At 39.6% G+C, this 21,835-nt stretch overlaps 2 protein-coding genes across 2 annotated transcripts; one reads left to right on the forward strand and one right to left on the reverse strand.

Moving 5' to 3' along the window:
* The first annotated feature begins 1,699 nt into the window (after positions 1-1,699).
* LOC6621141 (eukaryotic translation initiation factor 4E-binding protein 3) lies at positions 1,700-2,868 on the forward strand. Its single transcript, XM_002045284.2, has 2 exons — positions 1,700-2,031; positions 2,438-2,868. The coding sequence occupies exons 1-2, from the start codon at positions 1,887-1,889 to the stop codon at positions 2,644-2,646; spliced, it is 354 nt and encodes a 117-aa protein (XP_002045320.1). The 5' UTR covers positions 1,700-1,886; the 3' UTR covers positions 2,647-2,868.
* Positions 2,869-4,018: 1,150 nt separating this feature from the next.
* On the reverse strand, positions 4,019-21,636 carry LOC6621142 (protein transport protein sec31). The gene is made up of 3 exons (XM_032720309.1): positions 21,534-21,636; positions 21,415-21,475; positions 4,019-5,186 (listed from the first exon to the last, which is right to left on the reverse strand). Exon 3 carries the CDS (start codon positions 5,184-5,186, stop codon positions 4,224-4,226), a length of 963 nt encoding a protein of 320 aa, XP_032576200.1. The 5' UTR covers positions 21,415-21,475; positions 21,534-21,636; the 3' UTR covers positions 4,019-4,223.
* Between the last annotated feature and the right edge of the window lie 199 nt (positions 21,637-21,835).

Below are 21,835 nucleotides of genomic sequence, written 5' to 3' on the forward strand. Positions count from 1 at the left end.
CTATAGGCCTCTTTCTCTCTCTCTCTGCGCAGGTACATTGTACATCCGATGAAACCGAAAGCGAAATCCTAACTGGTTTCTTCGAGGGTTGATAAGCCCTAATGGAGGTGGAAAATGCGGAGAAGAGCCGCTCTCTCACCCAAAAAATAAAATATATAAACATATCAGCCGGCACGTAGGGCGGTTTCTATGCTGTGGACTACGTGCTAGATGACACGGCATAATTGTCCGTGTTTTTCGTGTTCTGGCTCCCTTGTTTACCGTTTACTACTTTGGGGGTCAGTTGGCACCCAGCTAACTCCCACCCCCATCTGGTGTAATTGATGGATGTGGGTCATGCATTCCCCAATTCAAATATGCTTCCCCGTCACATGGAAATCTTCTTTCAAGGTCTGTCAAGCTTCCCCATTTAGCCATCATAAATATTAGCACGCTTAAGTGCCGACCTTGTGCAGATTTCTAGGTGGGCGCCATCCCCTGTCCCACATCACGATCGCCGTAGATCAACACACGTGGCCACCTTTTGTCAACCCCATATCCCTCGGAATGGCCCGTGGCCAATATCCGAATTACGTCGAATCGTGGGCGCCAACGTAGGCAAAAGTTCCTTTAGCACTATTTACATGCGTCCACCGATTAAAGATCGTCAACATCGCCCCCGCATAGCGAAAACCGCTCGTGCCGCTGCTTGGATCCACCCTATACTTGCTGCGATCAGTGGGGCATATTAGTTTGATTCCAAACAAGATGTTCCACCTCAAAGAACTTGGGAACTAATAAGGGTTCGAGCCCCAAATTTGGTATGTGGGTTTCTTTAGATATGTGCGTTTATATTAAAAGGTTACGAACTCGATGTTCGATGCACTCTTTATATGTAGTCACGCTAAGAAGTAAGTAAGTTATGCAAGACGTGTATCTTTTCGTGATAAACATTTCATAACGACTCGTGCCAGATAATAATGAACACTTTCCGCCTGAAAAAAGTGAAATACTGGGTATCTTTTAGCCCACAAAAACCTGCATTGAAATATCGTTCCTCAAATTGCTATGCTCCCCGAGTTCGCACATGCATAGAATAGGCACTCATAGCCTACGTCACGATTGCCGGCGACGTGTCTTTATGCTAATTAATGGTATTTCGCGAAAACGAGTGCAAAATAATGGCCCCATGGAGAGAGTGCGGCAGTACTTCCCGAAATTCTGCGGAACACCTCTTGACTCCCAGACAGCCCATAGATAAGATCCCAGTTGCACCTGAGTCATCATCATTTCCCTAGCAAGATCGATAATAGACTTGGTTTTTAGAAAAGAATGCGATTGCCGTTTAGTGCTGCTGGCTAACTTGTTTACCAATAATATTGCCGTGCATTAAACAATAACAAATGGCCAAAGATAAACAAGAGCTCAAGGCGAGAAGCCCCTCAAGACAGCCCCCTCCACTACCCCTTATCATCTAGAACCTCCGAGGTGTGCAGGCTGCAACAAAAATAAGAACAATAGCGGAATATATTAGAATACGGCAACAACAACAAGAACCACCCGGTTTGTCATAAACTACGCAGAAAATACACCAGATAAAAACAAAAAACATCAGCCGACCAAGCAGAATAATCAGGCGAGAGAGCAGGCGAGAGAGCGGGAAGAGAGCAAGAGAGAGAGTAAGAATCGGGGGGTATAAATAGAGCCGCACTTCGTAATACCGCCAGCAATCGCCTAGCGAACAGCCAACGGTGAACACATAGCAGCCACACGAGCTCTATAGCTGATAAAAGCACTGAAATACAAACAACGCAGTTTGTGTAAACAATCAAATTGTCGCAGCCATATCGAGTGTGCTTACACGTCCAGCGGAAAGTTTTCGAAACCAATCCAATCAATCAGCTAAGATGTCCGCTTCACCCACCGCCCGTCAAGCCATCACCCAGGCCCTGCCCATGATCACCAGGAAGGTCGTCATCTCGGATCCGATCCAGATGCCCGAGGTCTACTCCTCGACGCCCGGCGGAACCCTCTACTCCACCACTCCTGGCGGTAAGTTTCGAAAAGTGGAGTATTATTAAGTTCCTTCCGGAAAGTGGAGTGATTTTCTTATCATCAGATATCGTATCAAGATGAAATGAATCAACATATTTCGAAAATATAAACAAGTACACGGGTTTCCCTCCTTTCCCAAACAAAACACAAGCTTTTGTTTGAGTTGTGATACGTTATTTTTGTAAAACTCACTCACCATTTTTTGGCTGATGAAACTGGGCCATCTCGCCGAGTCAGTCCGTTGGAAGATAATCCCGAGCACATGTTCCAGAGTTCGTGACTCAGAGTAGCGCGGCAAAGAAGCGTTTACTCAGCTGGCTTATCAGTGGGGAACTTTGAATACCTTTCTGATGCAACGCAGACACCTTGACTAATCAAAATTTCCGCTTTCCTATAATTCCAGGCACCAAACTGATCTACGAGCGGGCCTTCATGAAGAATCTCCGTGGCTCCCCATTGAGCCAAACTCCGCCGTCCAACGTGCCCAGTTGCTTGCTGAGGGGCACTCCGCGTACTCCCTTCCGCAAGTGCGTGCCCGTTCCAACGGAACTGGTCAAGCAGACCAAGTCGCTGAAGATCGAGGACCAGGAACAGTTCCAACTGGATCTGTAGGGGGTGTGGCGTGGACACCGCCATGCAGCAACTGCCAAAACCAACTAGTTCTTAGATGCACCCACTAAACCCGATCTTATAAGCTTAGTGTACCCATTAACTAGATGCTAAGTTCTTAGTTCTTCCACCTTGTTTGTTCTCTCGGTCATATTGACCCCGTACCTTGTAAAATCGTAGATCTTAAGTAAAATGCAATAAAAAAACACAAGTTATTTAAAACAAAACCACACCTTCAATTCAGTAGCTGTCAATTTACAATTATAAATTTTAATTTGTGTTTGAGAAGCTCACTGCCAAATTACTTTCTTTATCGGCAATTCAACCTTGGCAGGCCACGCGTTTTGTGATAGAACACTTTCCACTTCACCTTGAGTCAGTTTCGGTTTGGTAGTATTTTTGGCAGTTTGTTGAACTGTTTGAACTGTTTACGAAGAAATGCGGCGAAAGGGGGCTTTTTGGGGGGCGGTACACATGCTAGAGACAGCTGGAAATACCGGCCGGCTTTTTAGTTAGCCAGTCAGTGGCCCCAGCAGCGCGTGTCCCACTTATCGGAGAGATATATGTATAAATATGTATAATACAAACAAGAGCTTGTCTGTATCCAAAAACCGGCAAACAAGCCCCACAAAAAAATAGATCTTTAAGAAACTGCGCAGTTCGGAAACGACCTCGCCTTTGGCCCCCGCCCCGCCCTTTGCCCACTTTCCGTATATACACCAAAGTAGTGTGCTGAGCACATGTTCAGATAGACCGATCCCTTGTGGTCCAACAACTACATCCACTCGACTAATCCCGGCACGTTCCAGACCCATTTGAATATTGCGCATGAATAATTACCTAATCGCAAAAAGTGTTTGCTCGGCAAAGATCTAGCATCGCAGTGCAAAAACTCGAGCGCACGAGATAGTGCAAATAGTGGATCCCAGATGTATGCAGAGTTATAAATATAAGGCAAACCAATTTAATTCAATCAGTAAACAACGCCAAACAGTCAAAACACATTTTTCAAACTAATTAGCTTTGAGTTTGAGTTGAAGAAACAATGGGTTTGGCTATTAAAACCTCAATGAATTACAAATATAACCGTAAGTAGTTGAGCCAATAATATATATCTATATAAATATCTAATAGTTAATAGAATAATTAAATATTAGCATGGGCTTAAAACTTCGCGCTACTGTTCTCAGTATTAATGATTACTCATACTCTTATAAGTCTTTCCATATTGTAGTCTACTTTTCAGCGTTAGCGAACAAAGTTGCTAGTTCCTCAAATACCCGACTTTTATGGCTTTTCATTATGGCGCCACTGTGCAAAATATTACGCTAGGAACTTAAAGAAAACTGCGAATTCCTTCCAATTAAAATTCGTATTATTTAACCATATTTATATTTATTTGATCAAGTTTCGATGTTTCGCATAGGACAAATGTACAAGAATCTCAAATAGTTTAATAGCAAGCTTACGGTCTACACAAAAAGTTGTTTAAACTTGTTTAATTACATATTTACAATAAAATATACATATTTTCATAGATGTAGGTGCGGATGTGTACGCGGATAAGGAAGGTAGCCTCTCTACTTGAACCTCAGCAGATTGTCCACTCCGCCCAGAGGACCATGACCGAAGTGCAGGGCATCCGATGTGGACTCGGATCGAGTGCGTGCCTCCAGAACAGAGGCCACCCGCTGCTGACCACTGATGTAGCCCAGGGATCCGGAGCCGAGGTACACATTACCATTGGGCAATCGCACAAAACCCAGGCCGCCCGATCCCAAGGCAATGGCATCTCCTCCCGATGCTCCACCCTGGGATCGGGGCTGGATGGCAAGCTGCTGCTGCTCCAGCAGCAGGGAATTGGCCCGGGAGTCCAGCTGGATTCCATTGGCGGACGGAGCACCCACATGTGCTCCATAGCGATCGAAGAAACTCGTTCCGGACAGGAATGGTGCCGGGGTCTCGTCTATGTCGTTGTCGATAATCTCGATGACGGCATATTGCTTCAGCTGCCTGCCGTTGGCCACGTAGGATTCTCCGGGCGAGATCAACGCCTGCTTGCCGAAGGGAATGCGCAGATTTCCTCCCGCTGTCAATGGAGCTGGTCCCGTGGGCGGCACCACGATGGGCGTGGCAAGAGAAGTCCTTGCCGGCGGTGGGGGTCCGTAGATGGGTTTGAAAGTGGGCGTTCCGTGGAAACTTATAGATGAGATGGGTGCGGCAGCTGGCGGTGGAATATATGTGGAGACCACCGGCTTCGGTGGCAGGTAATGACTAACGATGCTGGCAGCCGGAGCTGAGGGACGACTCCTGGGAATCGGAACTCTGGCCGTGGGCAGTGGAGGAAGTGCCGGAATCGGAGGCAGTGGATGTATGGTTGGCAGCGCACTGAACTGGTGACCCGTATACACTGATCCTGCGCCCGAAGGAGCCGAGGGCGCCGTGGGTCTCGTCGGTCTGTTGTAATGGTAGCCGACATCCGCCTTGGCCAAGACCAAAGATAGAATCAGCAGACCCAAAGTACTCAGTCGGTGGTAAGGCATCTGTAATTGGGAAACAAGAGGGGATTTCTTCAGGAATGTGATCAAATGAGTAATTAAAAGGGGAGACATAAAGTTGGTCGAGGTATTAAATCTTGGCACACATGTAATTGCTTATGTGACATCACATAACTGCTCAATCAATTAGATAAATGTTTAATGAGCAGCAGTAAACATAATTGAACCGAAATCACTCAACTCCAGCGGTTGCCGTTGTCTACAAAGCAGATACCCTGTACATTGTAGGGGTATATTTATACTATCAAGCTTAGGCTTAAAGGAGGAATTGTAGTTATGTACAAATTTATGTTTGAGTAGTAATATCTGTATGTTAACTGTAACAACTTTTGTTTATATATAATCTTTTATGTATTTATTGTTTTATGAATGAGTAACAGACATTCGCTCAGCTTTCAATCTCTTTAACTTTACTTTTTGATAAAATTGATTTAATTTTGCGGTGTGCCGAGCTAAAACTAACTGGTTGTGGCCGGCCGGTAGATCGGTGGATCGGTGAATCGCTAAGTTGCTGGATCGAGGTAACCGCTACTGTAATTGGCGTGATATTTCATGCGGAGATCATTGCCCAAGGCGGCGATCGTAATGGAAGGCGGTGGTCAGGGGAGAGCCACAAGCTAATTAGCAAATCGGATCGCAAACATCTCGTAGTCACCGGGGGTCTTGCCTCCATTCACTCCCCTCAGATCCCCCTTTCGCAAATCGCCAGCCAATTAAATCAAATGGCTGCACTTAATTGGATATTTATATTCATTCGTCCTATTAACACTTCCCACACAAATAGCCCTCCTTGGTGCCGCATTATCAATCTTCTTGGGCGCACTAGACAAAGGCGGGCGGATTAATTATATTTATCAACTGGCAGTCGCCACTACTGAACGGAATACACTGAACAAAGAAATTGCATATTACATAGATATGTAGAAGTTACAAAGAATGTTGCTGGATTTATATTGAGCAATATACCAGCATTTCTATTCTTGAATTTAATGTTATATTTTTAGAACAATATATACATCGAAAGCACAATCTATTTCTCTTTGTGTAGATACAAAAACAAACAGCCACTGCAACTGGCAGCAGGTTCAAATTCAGGGGCCATGACTAGAAGCCGACCGGGGACGGAAAGGGGGCGTGGGAAGTATGCAGCGCAGTGGCGTGTGGTCATTGTTGTTGCCCCTATTGCTACTCCACTTTTTGTTGTTGCTGTGGCTGCTGCTGCTGCTGCGTGGGCGTTTCTTGGTGTCAGTGGCGGGTTCAGATCATGCATCGAGTGGCAGTTGTTTGCCAGCTCACTTGCTGTTGTTTACATAAAAGGCGTTTAATTAAGTCATTAACAAGGGGAGATAATAATGCATGTACCCCACTAAATTGATTGCAAAGGAGTTTTTATTGTGCACTTCGCTGCAGTTTATAGATTATTATCCTAAAATTTATTGAACATTCGATGCTGTTAAGTCATGTTTAACCACGCTGTTCTTAACTTTTTCCCTTTGTTGCAATGAACAAGTTTGTTGCTTAAGTCTTTCGTTTCATACCTTTATGATGAAAAAATCTTCTGGCACGCACAAAAATCCCCCAATCCTAAAATCCCATAGACCAACTCTAATAGATTTGTAATAAATTATGCGCTCTATATGCACTGTAATAAATCAATAAATTTCAAAAATACGCAACTTTTTGCCGGCCATCGATTTATGCCGTTTTTTCTATATTTTTTTGCGTGCGCACCATTTTTTGTTTGCATACTACGAAAACGCATTTTTTTTTCTAAGCTGCCAGCGTGTGCCAAGCAGACGGAAGGGGTTTCTTTTTTTGTCTCGAAAACTGGAAAAGCACACGTCATCGAAAAGCAGTGAAGGGGGATCCGCGGCAGTTGGAGGTGACAGCTGAGACAGGAGATGGCATTATATGAAATCTAAAGCACATATGAAACTTAAGTGTAAATAAGAAAATGTGATAATAAAATGAAACTATTCGGTTATAAGTCAGAACCTCCCCCATCACAACGACCCTGTACTGGAAAGGCACTTGGCCAGCAGGCAAAACGTCAACTTGCGTGTTGCTGGCCACTTCGGGCTCAATGAATGAATTGCATTGATTGAACGACTCACGCACCTCGCTTTGGGCCAGGCTTTTTCGGCTCCGGCCGAAACGCACATTGCTCTATAAATTGTGTGTGGATTTTCCGACAGCAGGAAAAAAGGGGCGGCAGTGGGCGGTGGAAAGCGGGCGGGAAAAGTGTGTCAATGCGGCTCGGACTCGCTTTGATTTGTTGATAAGTTGCGCGGCACATTTCGGATGATATTGCATCACAGATATTGTAGCGGATTTTGTTCATTTTACAACGCCAACGGAAATTAGATTTTCGGCCAATCGGTTAATTAAAATCCTTTGGCCGCGACAAAAAACTGCGTTTTTCCCACTCACTTTTGGCCAAGAGCCAAAGGCTAAGAAGTTGCGGCCATAAAACGTAATCAATGCGTTGCATATTAAGTTACTGCGATCCAGTAGTCAGGATGTCACGTTATGGCCTCCTCCTCTCCAGGAGTTGTGCAATGCCCCAATCATTTTATACGTTTTTTGGGTTTTTCGGATTAGCCGAGGGGCGTTTTGTTTGGCTTTTCGCATTGCGTCTAAACTGGTTTGATAAACTGGTATCAATTGGCATCGCTACTTAAAAATCGCGAGATGATGGAGCAGGGCTGGAATGCGAATTGGTTTTGGCCGCAAGGGGGTAGCTAACAAAGTTGCCACCACATTAATCATTGAGCTGTACATCCTTGCACCGGCGACGCCGAAAATGAGCATGACCAGACCGAGTGGACATATCATGACAAATGTTGCGTATGCGCCGCGTTGACCGACTAAGAAACGAGAAAGGAACATTGCTGCAGTTCCTTGACGGAGGAATACTCTTACGATAATATTAAACATTTTAAATAATTAAGGAAGTAACAAAGTTCCAAAATTGTACAATAAGTTAAGCGACTGAGCTAATGATAATAGTTATACTTTAAATTGTTGTGCACATAAAATATATTGCCCAGTTATATTACCTAAAAATATAGTTAGGCAATAAAATATCTGTCGTAGAAATTGCATTGCATTAGTTGAGCTATCTTTATATATTCCCATAAAAAATCCATTAACTATCCTATGGCCATCAAACCCCTTCTCGACTTCGCCTTGCTCCAATCGTTTAAGGGTACTCAGAAAAAAGTTATCAAATCGAACGACAAGTTTTTAATTACCAGCACAGCAAAGCACAGCACTTTCAAATGCGTAAACTAGTTGTCTGCCAGACAGTCAGACCATTGCAGATTTCAATTAAAAACTTTGAAAACCCCAGATCCAGACATCGCAGCCAGCACACATAGTTTCTCGAAAACTCGAACACAGAGTCCAAGACCGAGATCCAAAGACATGGCCCGATTAGGGTGTGTCGCTGAGTATCTCCCTCTGATGAGGTGGCTTTTAGTGGCTTGGACATTCGGGCCTTAGGGGAGATCACAGATCGAGGATCTGGGCAACTCCGGGGGACTCCAGGGGACGGAGGACTGACAAAATTTGCGTAAGTTGCCGGCGCGTAACTCGAGCACTGCCTTTCCAAATGGCTTCCAATCTGGCCACGCAATCTTGACCAGGTCCGAGTTGCAAGTTCGGGCCTCCTTGTTGGTCCGTGCACATGAAAAAATTTAAGACTTCTTACTAATACTTTAAAAGGGACATGTTAACTTTCAATCTGAGCGGGCATATTGTTATTAATACAATTATTTGATAAGACATAGAAAAGTAAGAGTGTCAATATAAAGTGAATCTTATTAAGAGGGATAAATTGTGTTCTGTGTACCCCACACAGCACTAGGAAAATTGATTGACTTGAGGCGTTTTTCGACGCATTTTCCTCTTGCGCTTTTCAGCTTTTTTCACGCCAAACGTGGAACGCACTTAAAACGCCGCTAATTGATGTCGTTCGCAGGCAGCAGGTTGCTTGTTGCAAGTTGCCAGTTGTCGCGGCCAGTTGCAACATCTATCTCGGAATCAAATGATCCTATCTGTGTGGGTCTATCGCGTTCTGACCAACGCTAATTTACTTAATCACTCATGGTGGCGGCTTAAATTCTTTTCGGCAATTAAAGCGGGTGTTCAAGCGAGACTAATTACATCAAATAGTTTTCGCAGCTAACCAAATAATGTTCTTAGATTAAAAAAATGGCGAAAGGTCTTAAAAGACACTGTATCATTTTTAAGACAGCAGGCAAAGACCACTCTTGGCATTGAAAATTTCTTAATTACAATACAACAAGCCGGATTTGTTACAGTTGGAAAGTTAATCAGTGAAGACATGATTTCGCTGGAAACTGTTGTTTGTTGTAATTAGATGAAGAATTGGGTCAGCAGTGGTACAGAAAAATCTCTGCAAGTCACAGAAAAATGCTATATAACAAAAACACATTAAATTGTTTTCTCAAGATTGTTTAAAGACTGCGTGAATTGATTCTTTAAAATGATTTTATTCGATAAAACCACTTCCCCACCTCAAAGCTCAGTTCAAGGCAAACTTCACAAAGTGCTCGCACATTTTTAAGCCTTTATTCTTTGCGAAACCAAAATTCTAATCAAAAGCTACGCCTTAGTGACCAGGCCACGCCCACATGTGCGTTAGCTTACGCCAAATTGAATGCAAAACGCAATTTGTAGTTGAACAAGCTGCGCGAGGAGAGGTAGAAACATTGCCTAATAACTTGCATCAAATGACAGCCGACTTGACCTGGATACAAGAGCGAAAAATAAGCATAAACAAGAAGTAACATGTGTACGATATATAATGCTATATAAATGTCAATAAAAATGTTTCAATAAGCTGGGACAGGTGCCAACAGCTATGCAAATGCAACAGCACACCAAGAGCAACACATCACTGCAAAATCGAAGGCAACAAAAATTAAGATCCCGAGATTTTAGATCCACAGTGAGTTAAAACTATTAAGGGGCGAGTTGACAGCCAAGCCACCCAAAGGCAGATTCAACCCGTTTTCAAATCAAGTTCGTTGCCTCAGTCATTCGTTTTTGCTAGCAGCGGGCTTTGGCATTTTGATATAGCAATTAAAACGGAATTAAACCGAACCCAAAGCAAAGCTCAGCCGAAATTCATCACAAATGCCAGCGACATTGGACGAATTATTCGAAAGGTTCTGCTAATTGCGAAGTTCCAGCAAAAGTGTCAACCACCGAGTACCGAAAGGGGCGGTGTGACCTCCAACACATTCTAACGCCCGCTGACATATCACGAACTTTGTTCGGGAAATGCAAATTGAATTTGGGCTCAGGTAGCTCCGCCGATCGATTTGCATAGCACTTATACTCGAAACTCGAATTGAGAAATCGCTAAAAAGAGATTCGGATTCGAACGAAATCGAAAGGGGCATGTGCGTGACTGCCGGACTGACTTGAGTAACTCAACCCAACTTGAACTCGGCCCACAATCAATATTTTTGCCAATTTGAACTTTTGGCTAACCAACAACGCCTCGGGGGAAAATGTGAATAACAGGAGGCAGAGCAACAATGGACCGGATCAAATCGGTTACTTCTTAGAAATATCTTCAATCCTCAATTGGATAGTTGCAAAATACCAGTGGGAGCTTGTATTAAAAACAATATTCGTTTGGGAAAAGAGAGGATTTATTGCTTAATTCTGAACTATATGTATATCTTTTATGAAAACGCTTTGGAAATGCATTCAATCAACTGCTTAATTACCCAGAGGTCAGTGGGTGGAAACCCTTTCGACAGCTTGAAGATTTTTCCAGTCTTTTAAACCAATCTCCCGCTGGGCTCAATCAATTTTGGATTCATTCCTCAGTGGCTGCCCTTCTTCAGCTGTGGCTTCGATTCCATTTAATTTTTCTGATTGTTAGCCGATATTAAATGCTCGCGAGTTTTGTAAATACTTTCAATTAATTCGTCGGCCTGCCCTTGTTATAGTTTGCTTTTCGATTCGTTTCGACTCGGATTTCGATATTCAATTCGCCTGCAAGGGATTTCACAACAATTGTTTGTTTTTCTACTGCTGCTGTTGTAATTGAACTCTGCACCGAAATGTTTGCTTTGGTTAATTTGTAAATTGAACATTTAGCCCGCGAAGATACAAGAGTTACCTAATCCAACTGGCCCAACTGGGCGCCGCCCACCCTTAATGAACCCAAAGTTGAGAACGCCGCCACTCCACATCCCCGACAGAGGGTAATTAATGTAAGTCTCGAAGGGGGAACTCAATTAGTAATTGTCTGTCTCAGGGCCCGTCTTGTGTTTCTGTCGCTGTTTGTGGCTCCGATTTTGACTCGGAGGCTGGAGTGTCTTGTAAGGTTGTCGGGCGAAATGTCAACGGACTTGTACGCATTTCTGGGTGCAGCTCAGACTTTGGCTTGTGCCTCACCCATGGTTCTCTTCTGGCCTGGCCTGGTCTGTCATGGAATAGCCAGGTCTGGTTTGCTTTTTTATTTATTAAGTTTCTGCCATAAATTGAGCTCACTTGAATTTCAAATCCATGTTCACCTGCTCCATTTACCCCCGAGGGAAGTGACAGAGTTCTGACTTGATTATGACACATATCTTGTGGGGAAATCGAATTGAATTCAAATAAAAGTCATTTAACTTTGCTTCATTAATGTGGCTTACTTAACGGCTTTGCTAATAGTGTTAATTAAAATGACCCAAAGATGTGCCAGGCAATGGTATATCATAAAAATAATTAATAGCCGTTTTAAGTAAGGCGAAGATTGTATACTCTAGAAGCAACCATTAGATGAGATTTATGGGGTTAAAGGTAGGATTCATTTGCAAATGCATAGAGACAGCTTAAAGATGATGGTTAAAAATTAAAATGTATACCTATGAAATTTACTGGCTTCCCACTAAGTACTACTTATGAAATGTAAGCGAAAGAGGGCCTTAAATCACTCAAGTTGTAAACAAGTTAAAAGCTGTAAAATCTTTTAAGCTAAATTGAGAGTTTCCTAGAAAATTAATCAAAATGTTTCTACTTTTAATACACGTCATCCTCTTTTTAAATCGAAGTGTACATCTACGTAGAGATAGTGAAATGGAAATTATGCAATTCACTGGCTTAAACTTTGAATCATAAAAAGTCAATAAATTGTTGACAATAAAATATATACTTAAGACGCTACAAAACCGACTTGATCGGTGATAAATATCTGGGGATAGCATCACGCACTTGACCTTGGCTTCGTCAGCTTGAAAGACAAACAACTATCGAGAATTATCTCACTTGGATACTTCCAGGTCTTCTTTCAGCATTTCCATTCGATGTCCAGTTTTAGTTTTTGTGTGTTCGTTGCAATTAAAAGTCGTGGGAATGAAATTTGCATATGCAAATTCGATGATGGAATATAGTGCGAGATTTTGCGATTTTTTTATGTGTCTGCTTTGCATTGGTTTCGCCAAGTTTTTTGCCAATGACATTGAGTGGTTAGTGTTCACACATGAACACGAATATATTTAAAGACTTACAATTTTGGGCTCCGTTCATATCTTATGTAAATGAATCGAGAGCGATAAATTATATTTAGGATTTTGTTATCTAAGGCGACATGGGTGCATTGCTCAAAAACATGTAATTTAAGTGCACACTACATGAGTCAGTCACTTGAGATCGTTCCCCGCCTCCTAAAATAGTCCCTTAGTGGGAGACCACAGATAAGGTCCTCGCTGCTCAAGATAGGCAGATGTGCCCGAGCGTGGGACCTCGATAAGGCGGGGACTATTTACTTAGGCCTCTGCGTAGGCCATTTACTTTAAGATGCGATTCTCATGTCACCTATTTAAACCGAAGATATTTCCAAATAAAAGGAGTTTCTTACAAAAACTCAACGAGTAAAGTCTTCTTATTTGGGATTTTACATTTGGTCAATCGAGCCTTTAATCGACTCTGCAGTTTCCCCCTACCAAAGGTAAGGAACTCAGAGAAAGGCCAGCTCCTTTAAGCATCTTACAGCTAAAGGTAGCAAAAATAAGTGACTCTTGTTTCCCCCTACCAAAGGTAAGGAACAGAGTATAAATATAAAAAGCAAAAAGATACAAAAGAATCTTTTATGTTTTAAAACAAGCACCTTATAGTCTATAGCTAAAGGTTGCTTTGTGTACCATTATAAATTGTGGTAAGGCGTGCTTGAGGCCATACATCAGCAATTGTGAAATTAAAAAGTGCATAACAAAAGTGCCTTATAAATGCTCTAATAGCATTAAATCAGCTCATAAATAGAGTGCAGTGTATATGCCATAAGAGCATAAATTAAATAAAAAGTGCCTGAAAACAGTGCCTTATAAATGCTCTAATAGCATTAAATCAGCTCATAAATAGAGTGCAGTGTATATGCCAAAAGAGCATAAATGCCGAAATAAATGGCTAAAAAACAAAAAATCTGACTGGACTACAAAAATAATAAAACGTGCCAAATAAAAAAAAAAAAAAAAAAAAAAAAAAAAATCATCTTTAAACATCAAAGGAGCCTCTACCAGCAGCAGAAGCAGCAACAACAGCAGCAGCAGAAGCAGCAACAGCAGTAGCAACAGCAGCAACAACAGCAGCAACAGCAGCAGCAACAACAACGACATCAGCTAAGTCAAAACAAGAATTTTCTGTTTATCCAAACACACATATATATATAAATACATATAAAATACATATACACGTACTATATATATTAAGAAATTACAAAAAATTTTCAAAATGATGTCAGAAAAGACTATTCAATTCCTTAAGAAGCAGTCCGAAATTATTTTGGAAATTAGAAAGTTGGAAGTAAAACCAACATTAACAGATGTAGAAATTCTAAAATTAAATGAGCTTCAAAAATGTTTCATTGCTAATCATAGCAATTTGTTAAAGATCGGCGTTGTCGATCATGAATATTTTAACGCGAAGCAGTATGATTTAATAATGATGGTGTTAGAAAAAATTAAAAATAAAAATGAAAAAATTAAGGGCGAGTCGGTAGAAAACACTTTCCCTAAATCAAACACTGTCCCTAAATCAAACCCTCCCCCTACATTAAACCTTGAAATGTGTGGTCACCCTGAAAAAGAGGGTATAGCACAAAACAACGCTTTAAAAGTAGAGCAGGCATTTCGAAATAATGTTGGCCAATTTCGAGTATATCTAGAAGATACGTCTAAACTAATAGACAGTAGTCCAGATTTCCTTAAAATAAGGAAAAATAAAATTGAATTTTTATGGCATAAAATAGATAACCTGATTGAACAGGTGAATAGTCATTTTGAGAGCTCGCTATTCGAAGAAGAAATTAGCGAACTTGAATTTGACAAACAAAATATTCTTACAGCCATTAATAGTCGACTCAGTGGCACAATAAATAAAGCTGAAATGTCGACGGTTGTTAAGGCGGAGGAGTTACCAACCCTGCCTAAAATACAGATTCCCACTTTCTTTGGTGATTCCAAAGAATGGGATCTTTTTAATGAACTCTTTACAGAGCTCATACATGTGAGAGAGGATCTCAGTCCTTCTCTCAAATTTAATTATCTAAAGTCAGCATTAAAAGGAGAAGCCAGAAATGTGGTTACTCATTTACTGCTCGGCTCTGGAGAAAATTATGAAGCCACTTGGGAGTTTTTGACCAAGCGATATGAGAATAAAAGAAACATATTCTCAGATCATATGAATAGGCTTATGGATATGCCAAATTTAAATTTAGAATCCAATAAGCAAATAAAGACATTTATTGACACGATTAACGAGTCAATTTATATTATAAAATTAAAGGCACAATTACCAGAAGATGTGGATGCAATTTTCGCTCACATAATTCTTCGGAAATTCAATAAAGAATCACTCAATTTATATGAAAGCCATGTTAAAAAGACAAAAGAAATACAGGCACTTTCTGATGTCATGGACTTTTTAGAGCAAAGGCTCAATTCTATATCATCATTCTCACAGGAAGTAAAACCTGTAAAGAAAATGATTAATAATAACAAGAATAAAAATTATAGTGACAATTGTGCATATTGCAAACTACCAGGGCATTATTTAATTCAATGCCATAAATTTAAAATAATGAATCCAGCAGAACGGTCTGACTGGGTAAGAAAAAATGGGATTTGCCTAAGATGTCTGAGGCATCCGTTTGGTAAAAAATGTATAAGCGAGCAGCTTTGTTCGACTTGTCGTAAACCTCACCACACGTTACTTCACTTTGCAGGTCATAATCCAGAAAAAGTGAATACGTGTAGAACAACAGGTCAAGCCTTGTTGGCCACGGCCTTGATTCAAGTAAAGTCGAGGTATGGAGGCTTTGAACAATTAAGAGCATTGATTGATAGTGGCTCTCAAAGCACAATTATTTCAGAAGAGTCTGCACAGATTCTAAAATTGAAAAAATTTCGGTCTCATACTGAAATAAGTGGAGTATCTTCCACAGGAACGTGCATCTCCAAGCACAAAGCGGTTATTTCGATAAGAAATTCTCCGAAAAATTTAGAAATTGAAGCAATTATTCTCCCAAAACTTATGAAGGCACTTCCAGTCAACACGATTAATGTTGATCAGAAAAAATGGAAGAACTTTAAATTAGCCGACCCCGATTTTAATAAACCGGGTCGCATTGATCTAATTTTCTTGCAGCTCCTACAAAATTTGTTCCGTTGTCTGAATAGATATTGGAACATTTTCCCCGTCTAGCAATAAATCTTCTGAGTGCTGCTAAAAATGCGTCTGAAGTTAGATCGCTTACCATTTCTAAGTGTATGGCTTTGGTGGCCATGCAAACGAATACAGCAACGTATCCTTTAAATGTTTTTTGGCCACGATTTTTTGAACATTTAACATAATAAGGACCTGCGTAATCTATTCCAGTATTAAGAAACGGGAATGTCATCGTCACTCTATATTTTGGCAAGTTACCCATTATTTGCTGAGCTGTATTTTGTTTATACCTTGCACACGTTACACATTCTCTTAAATACTTTTTCAACGAATTTTTCAACCCGAAAATCCAATACTTTCTTTGGATATAGTTTCGCATTAGGTTTATCCCTCCATGCAATGTTTCCTTATGAGCATTTTTTATTAATAAGCTTGTTAGGTGGCATTTTTCTAAAATGATTGGATGTTTAACATTAAATTCTGCATTGGAATTTTGCAATCTTCCTCCAACTCTTAGAACCCCATCCTTGTCCAAAAATGGATTCAATGACAATATTTTATTATTTGTCTTGATTTCCTTTTTGATTTTAAGGCACTTTATCTCTTGCCTAAACTGGTATTCTTGTTGTTTCTTAATAACAACTGTTTCCGCTATTCTTATCTCCTTTACTGAAATAATTGATGAATAGGCTTTATTTCTTGTTTTCATCTGCACGAATCTATTTATGTATGCTATTATACGTATAAGTTTTTCTATACTGGAATACCTTTCTATTAATTCGTAAATAGGATCATCTATTTTGTCATTTAATACCGTATTTATTAAGACAGGTTCTTCTACAGACTGCTGCCGAGGCCAAAGTTCTTTTGGGTCTGCTAGCCATTTCGGACCTTTCCACCAAAAATCACAGTTGATCAACTGGTTAGAATCCACTCCCCTGGATGCTAAATCTGCTGGATTATCCTCTGACTTAACATGATTCCATTCAGTATTTTTTAATTTCCGAATGTCATCCGTTCTTCTTTTTATAAATTTGATCTTACTTTGACCACTGTTAATCCATGCTAAGGTAATCGTGGAATCACTCCAAGCATAGATCTCCATTATATTGTCAATTGATCCTTTTAGTCTTTGGATTAATTCACTAAGCAGGTGAGCTGCACACAGCTCGAGTTTGGGAATTGTCTTCCTATTTTTTATAGGGTTGACTCTACTTTTGCTAGCTATTATATTAACATGAGGTCCTACTTTAGCATAGACTACTGCAGCATATGCTTTTTCGGAGGCGTCCGCAAATCCGTGAATCTGAATGACTGAAGAACTGTTTGAATTAATCCACCTTGGGATTCGAATATTCTCTAACAATAATAAATTTTCTTTATATTTTTCCCAATAATTTTTATCTTCTATGGATAATTCCTGATCCCATTCACTTTTATTTATCCAAAGTTTTTGAATAAAAAGTTTTCCTGAAACCGTGACTGGTGCCAACCATCCTAACGGATCAAATATTTTTGCTAGCGTTGATAACACAACGCGCTTATTTATATTTTTTGATTCATCATTACAATTTACGCTGAACTTAAATAAATCATTTTGAGGTTCCCATTTTAGTCCTAAAGTTTTAACACATTCATTTTCGATAATATTGAGAACCTTATTGTCCCCTGTGTCCTCCACAGTGGTTAATATTTTGGAATTGTTGGAAATCCATTTCCTTAAGTTGAATCCAACTTTCTGCAATTCATGGAGAATTAATGTTATTAATTTATTAGCTTCTTCTACCGAATCAGCTCCAGTCATTAGGTCATCCATATAGAAATCATTCCTAATTATTGCACTAATAACTTGGTTTTTACATTTATCTGCAATATCTACCAGAACCCTGGTAGCCAAATATGGTGCAGATGCAGTTCCGTAAGTGACTGTGGTTAATTTATATGTTTTAATTTTTTCTTTTGGAGAATTTCTCCATAAAATATATTGATATTTTTGATCATTATTATCTATTTTAATTTGTCGGTACATCTTTTCAATGTCTGCCGAAACAACAAATTCCCATTTTCTCCATTTAATAATAATGTCAAAAATATCTTTTTGAACTCGTGGCCCAACCCACATTATGTCGTTCAAACTTTTGTTATTCGTAGTTTTTGCTGAAGCATCAAAAACTACTCTCAATTTGGTCGTAAGGCTTGAATCTCTAATCACTGCCTGGTGCGGTAAAAAATATTTGCCTTCATCACTCACTTCAATCATGTGTCCTAAATCCATGTATTCATTCATGAATTTAGTGTAGTCAACCTTAAGTTTTTCATTTCTTTTTAGTTTTTTCTCCAGATTCATGTAACGAGCTATCGCTTGTTTCTTTGAATCTCCTAAGGTGACATCCTCCTTGAATGGAATTGACACAATGTATCGCCCATCTGAATCTTTTTTTGTCGTTTTGATAAATTTATTTTCACAGATTTCAGACTCGATATCATCTTTTTCTTCTTCTTCCACTTCCCAGTAGCGATCTAACTCTTTTATTTCTATTGTTGTGGCTACAATGGTTTCTTTTCCTTTGGATTTTTTACATCCAGAAACTATCCACCCGAAATCAGTTTTTTGCCCAAGGAGACCGTCTATTTTTATAACTCCATTTTGCAGAATGTGAGTATATACGTCTGCTCCAATGATTAGATCAATGCCAGAAATGGCAATTAAATAAGAGAATATGCAAAGGAAGTTGGCCCTGGAATTCAGCGAATGATAATGCATGTGAGATTCAGCCTCTAAAGCCAGATAAAGCGGCGAACTGCATCTATAAAACAGTAGTCGACTCTAAAAGTTACTGGGTAGAGTTAGAAAAGAAAAGTAGTTGGTTGTTTAAGGTTCCTGCGAATTCAAAAGTCCGTCTGCAATGTACTGGCTCTCAAATTGAATTGTTTGATTTGCCTCAGCAAGGAGTTTTAAGCATTGCGCCATATTGTACGGCAAGAACCGACGATAAAATTCTAGTTGCCCACCATAACATTCAGTCCGAAAGTGAAGAATTATTATCAACACCTTATATAGGAGAAGTTAGTGAAGTGCCGAAGATTATTTGGGATCCGCTGAAACTATCAATATTAAATCATACTGAGGAATTTGAACGATTGAATAATGAAATTAAATTTATGAAAGAGAACCATCAAAAATTGAAAGATTTACATTTCCATCATATTTCCGGACATGCTGGATTAATTATTGCTTTAATACTAATGATAGTATTAATAATATATTTCATACGGAAATGTGCTGTGCAACAAAGAATGCAAGCAATAACCTTTGCAGGTCCGTTGCCAGTACTATAAATATCAATAGTAAATAAACAATAAAATAATATAACAAATAAAAATATACAGTCCACTATATCGTTGTTTAATAGAAAATGTACTTCTACATAGAAAAAGCAAAATGTTTAAAATAAGTTAATTGAGTACAAATTGTTGAATTAAAAATAATATAAACCATAATTGTAATCCAATAAAATTAAAAGCCAGAAAAACTAGGCCCATTGAAATCTTAGTTGCAAAATAAATGAACATATATCAAATAAATACAGTCCACTACTGTTATAAATGCAACTAATATACTAATGTACATCTCAGCTTTGCTGGCCCTTTGGCAGAATGTTCACACATGAACACGAATATATTTAAAGACTTACAATTTTGGGCTCCGTTCATATCTTATGTAAATGAATCGAGAGCGATAAATTATATTTAGGATTTTGTTATCTAAGGCGACATGGGTGCATTGCTCAAAAACATGTAATTTAAGTGCACACTACATGAGTCAGTCACTTGAGATCGTTCCCCGCCTCCTAAAATAGTCCCTTAGTGGGAGACCACAGATAAGGTCCTCGCTGCTCAAGATAGGCAGATGTGCCCGAGCGTGGGACCTCGATAAGGCGGGGACTATTTACTTAGGCCTCTGCGTAGGCCATTTACTTTAAGATGCGATTCTCATGTCACCTATTTAAACCGAAGATATTTCCAAATAAAAGGAGTTTCTTACAAAAACTCAACGAGTAAAGTCTTCTTATTTGGGATTTTACAGTTAGTGTGTAACAATTTGCAAGGCTTGTCACTCGCTAGTCGGAAGTTTGAAAAGGTGGGGTTTTATGAGTCCGCACAAAAAGAGAAATGAGAGGGGGATGATGCTGCCATAAATTTGTCGACTTTTGGTCAATCAATCAAAAGACTTAGGCAACGAACTTGCTTTCCGTTTCGGTTCCGAAAGAGCACTTTTCAGCTGTAACCACATTTGTTTCGACAATCTGCATTGCATTGTATTTAAATTTATTCTGTGTCTGATTTTATTGGACCCACCACGTAGCCAGGACAGCTGCATTGCCAATGGCTCTATTTCAATTCAGTTTCTATTTCGATTTCAATTTGATTTTCGGTCTCGGGGCTGACATTTTCCACTTCAATTCGAATGAACTTTATCGATGGATGTCTCCTGCCGGTCGCTGTTCACTCAATTAAAATTAATATGCAAATTAGTCTGTCTGCCACCGTGTGACGTCTGTCAGGCTGATTAAAGCGCAATTCGCTGGCAATTTCAATGGCCAATTCAATTTAAATTGAACCTAATCAAAATAATCCGTAATGACAACACACTTGTAATTGTCAATCAACAATAAAAACTCTATGTTTCTTGCCTGAAAAAATAGTTCATCCCCCTGAAATCCAAAGTCTGTTCTATTATAACTTAGCACAATTTGTATTCATTATAGCTAGCATATTTCCGCAATGCAAGAGCTTAACGAAAACTAGGCAAACTGGTATGGATATTAATAAATTTTAGCCACTGAAAGATTTCTATTTTTCTTGGTATAGATCCTCTTTAAAAGTCTATAATTTGTATGAGTGCCATGTTTATGCAATCTATGACATTTGGCCTATAGAAAGTTTTTTTATAAAATCACAAACATAACCATTAGCAAAAAATTTTCATAAATAAATGGTTCTATTCAAGTTCTTATACTTTAATATGAAACGAAAATGAATTTTTAATTCGAAAAATATGCTTTTATCAGGTAAATAATAATTTATTGCAAAACATATTAAAAGGAATGTCAATTTTCGTTTTATTGGTTATTAATGCAATCTGTGACATTTTAACTTCATGAGCTTTCAACAAAAAAATTAAAGACTATAATAGAAGCTTATAATTTATGGACTTTTGTGATAGCCTGAATTACTTTAATGCAAGAATAAAACTCATTTTTGATAACGAATTAAAAAAAGAATAATATTCTCTTTTTATAAAATTTTTATGTTGAGAATGTTAACCAATTTAAACCGGATCTTAATTTTGGTTATCAAAAACATTTTCTATATTAGTCAATAAAGTGTTCAAACGTCAGAAACATAACTGAATATTTACAGTATAGCAAAACAAAAAAATGCATCATAAATAATATTTTTTTTTGGCTGCTCGGATGACGATTTCAGAAATTTATGCCAAAAACTGGATCACTCCTACCTTCACTTTCGTTTAGAACTCAATTATTTGATGTATCCAAATAAAGTGTATATTCCGCTAGCTGCAAGTATACCTAGGCGTTTATTTTCTTAAACCATCAAAGCACTGGGCAGTATTACACTTGCTCCTTATAAAGGATATAGAATCCTGATCCTTGGATGCACTTCACTTCCGCGCGATTCAAAGTCTCCGATTTGATAGAGGCGTTCGCGACGCTTTCGGTTTGAAGGCGTTTGCTCCACTGAACCACTTTTTATGCAACGCCAAGTAGAAGTAGCCGCCGACTCCGAAAGTCCGGCACTCCGAAAGAAGCCGAGTGCCCGAAGAAACGAAGCAGGCTCTTCGGTTCGGGTTCAAGTCTTCGCTGACGAGGCTACCGAGGAGATGCGATCCCAATCGGTCTCACAAAGACACATCCTAA

This window comes from Drosophila sechellia, chromosome 2L (assembly GCF_004382195.2).
Source record: "Drosophila sechellia strain sech25 chromosome 2L, ASM438219v1, whole genome shotgun sequence".
Lineage (NCBI taxonomy): Eukaryota > Metazoa > Arthropoda > Insecta > Diptera > Drosophilidae > Drosophila > Drosophila sechellia.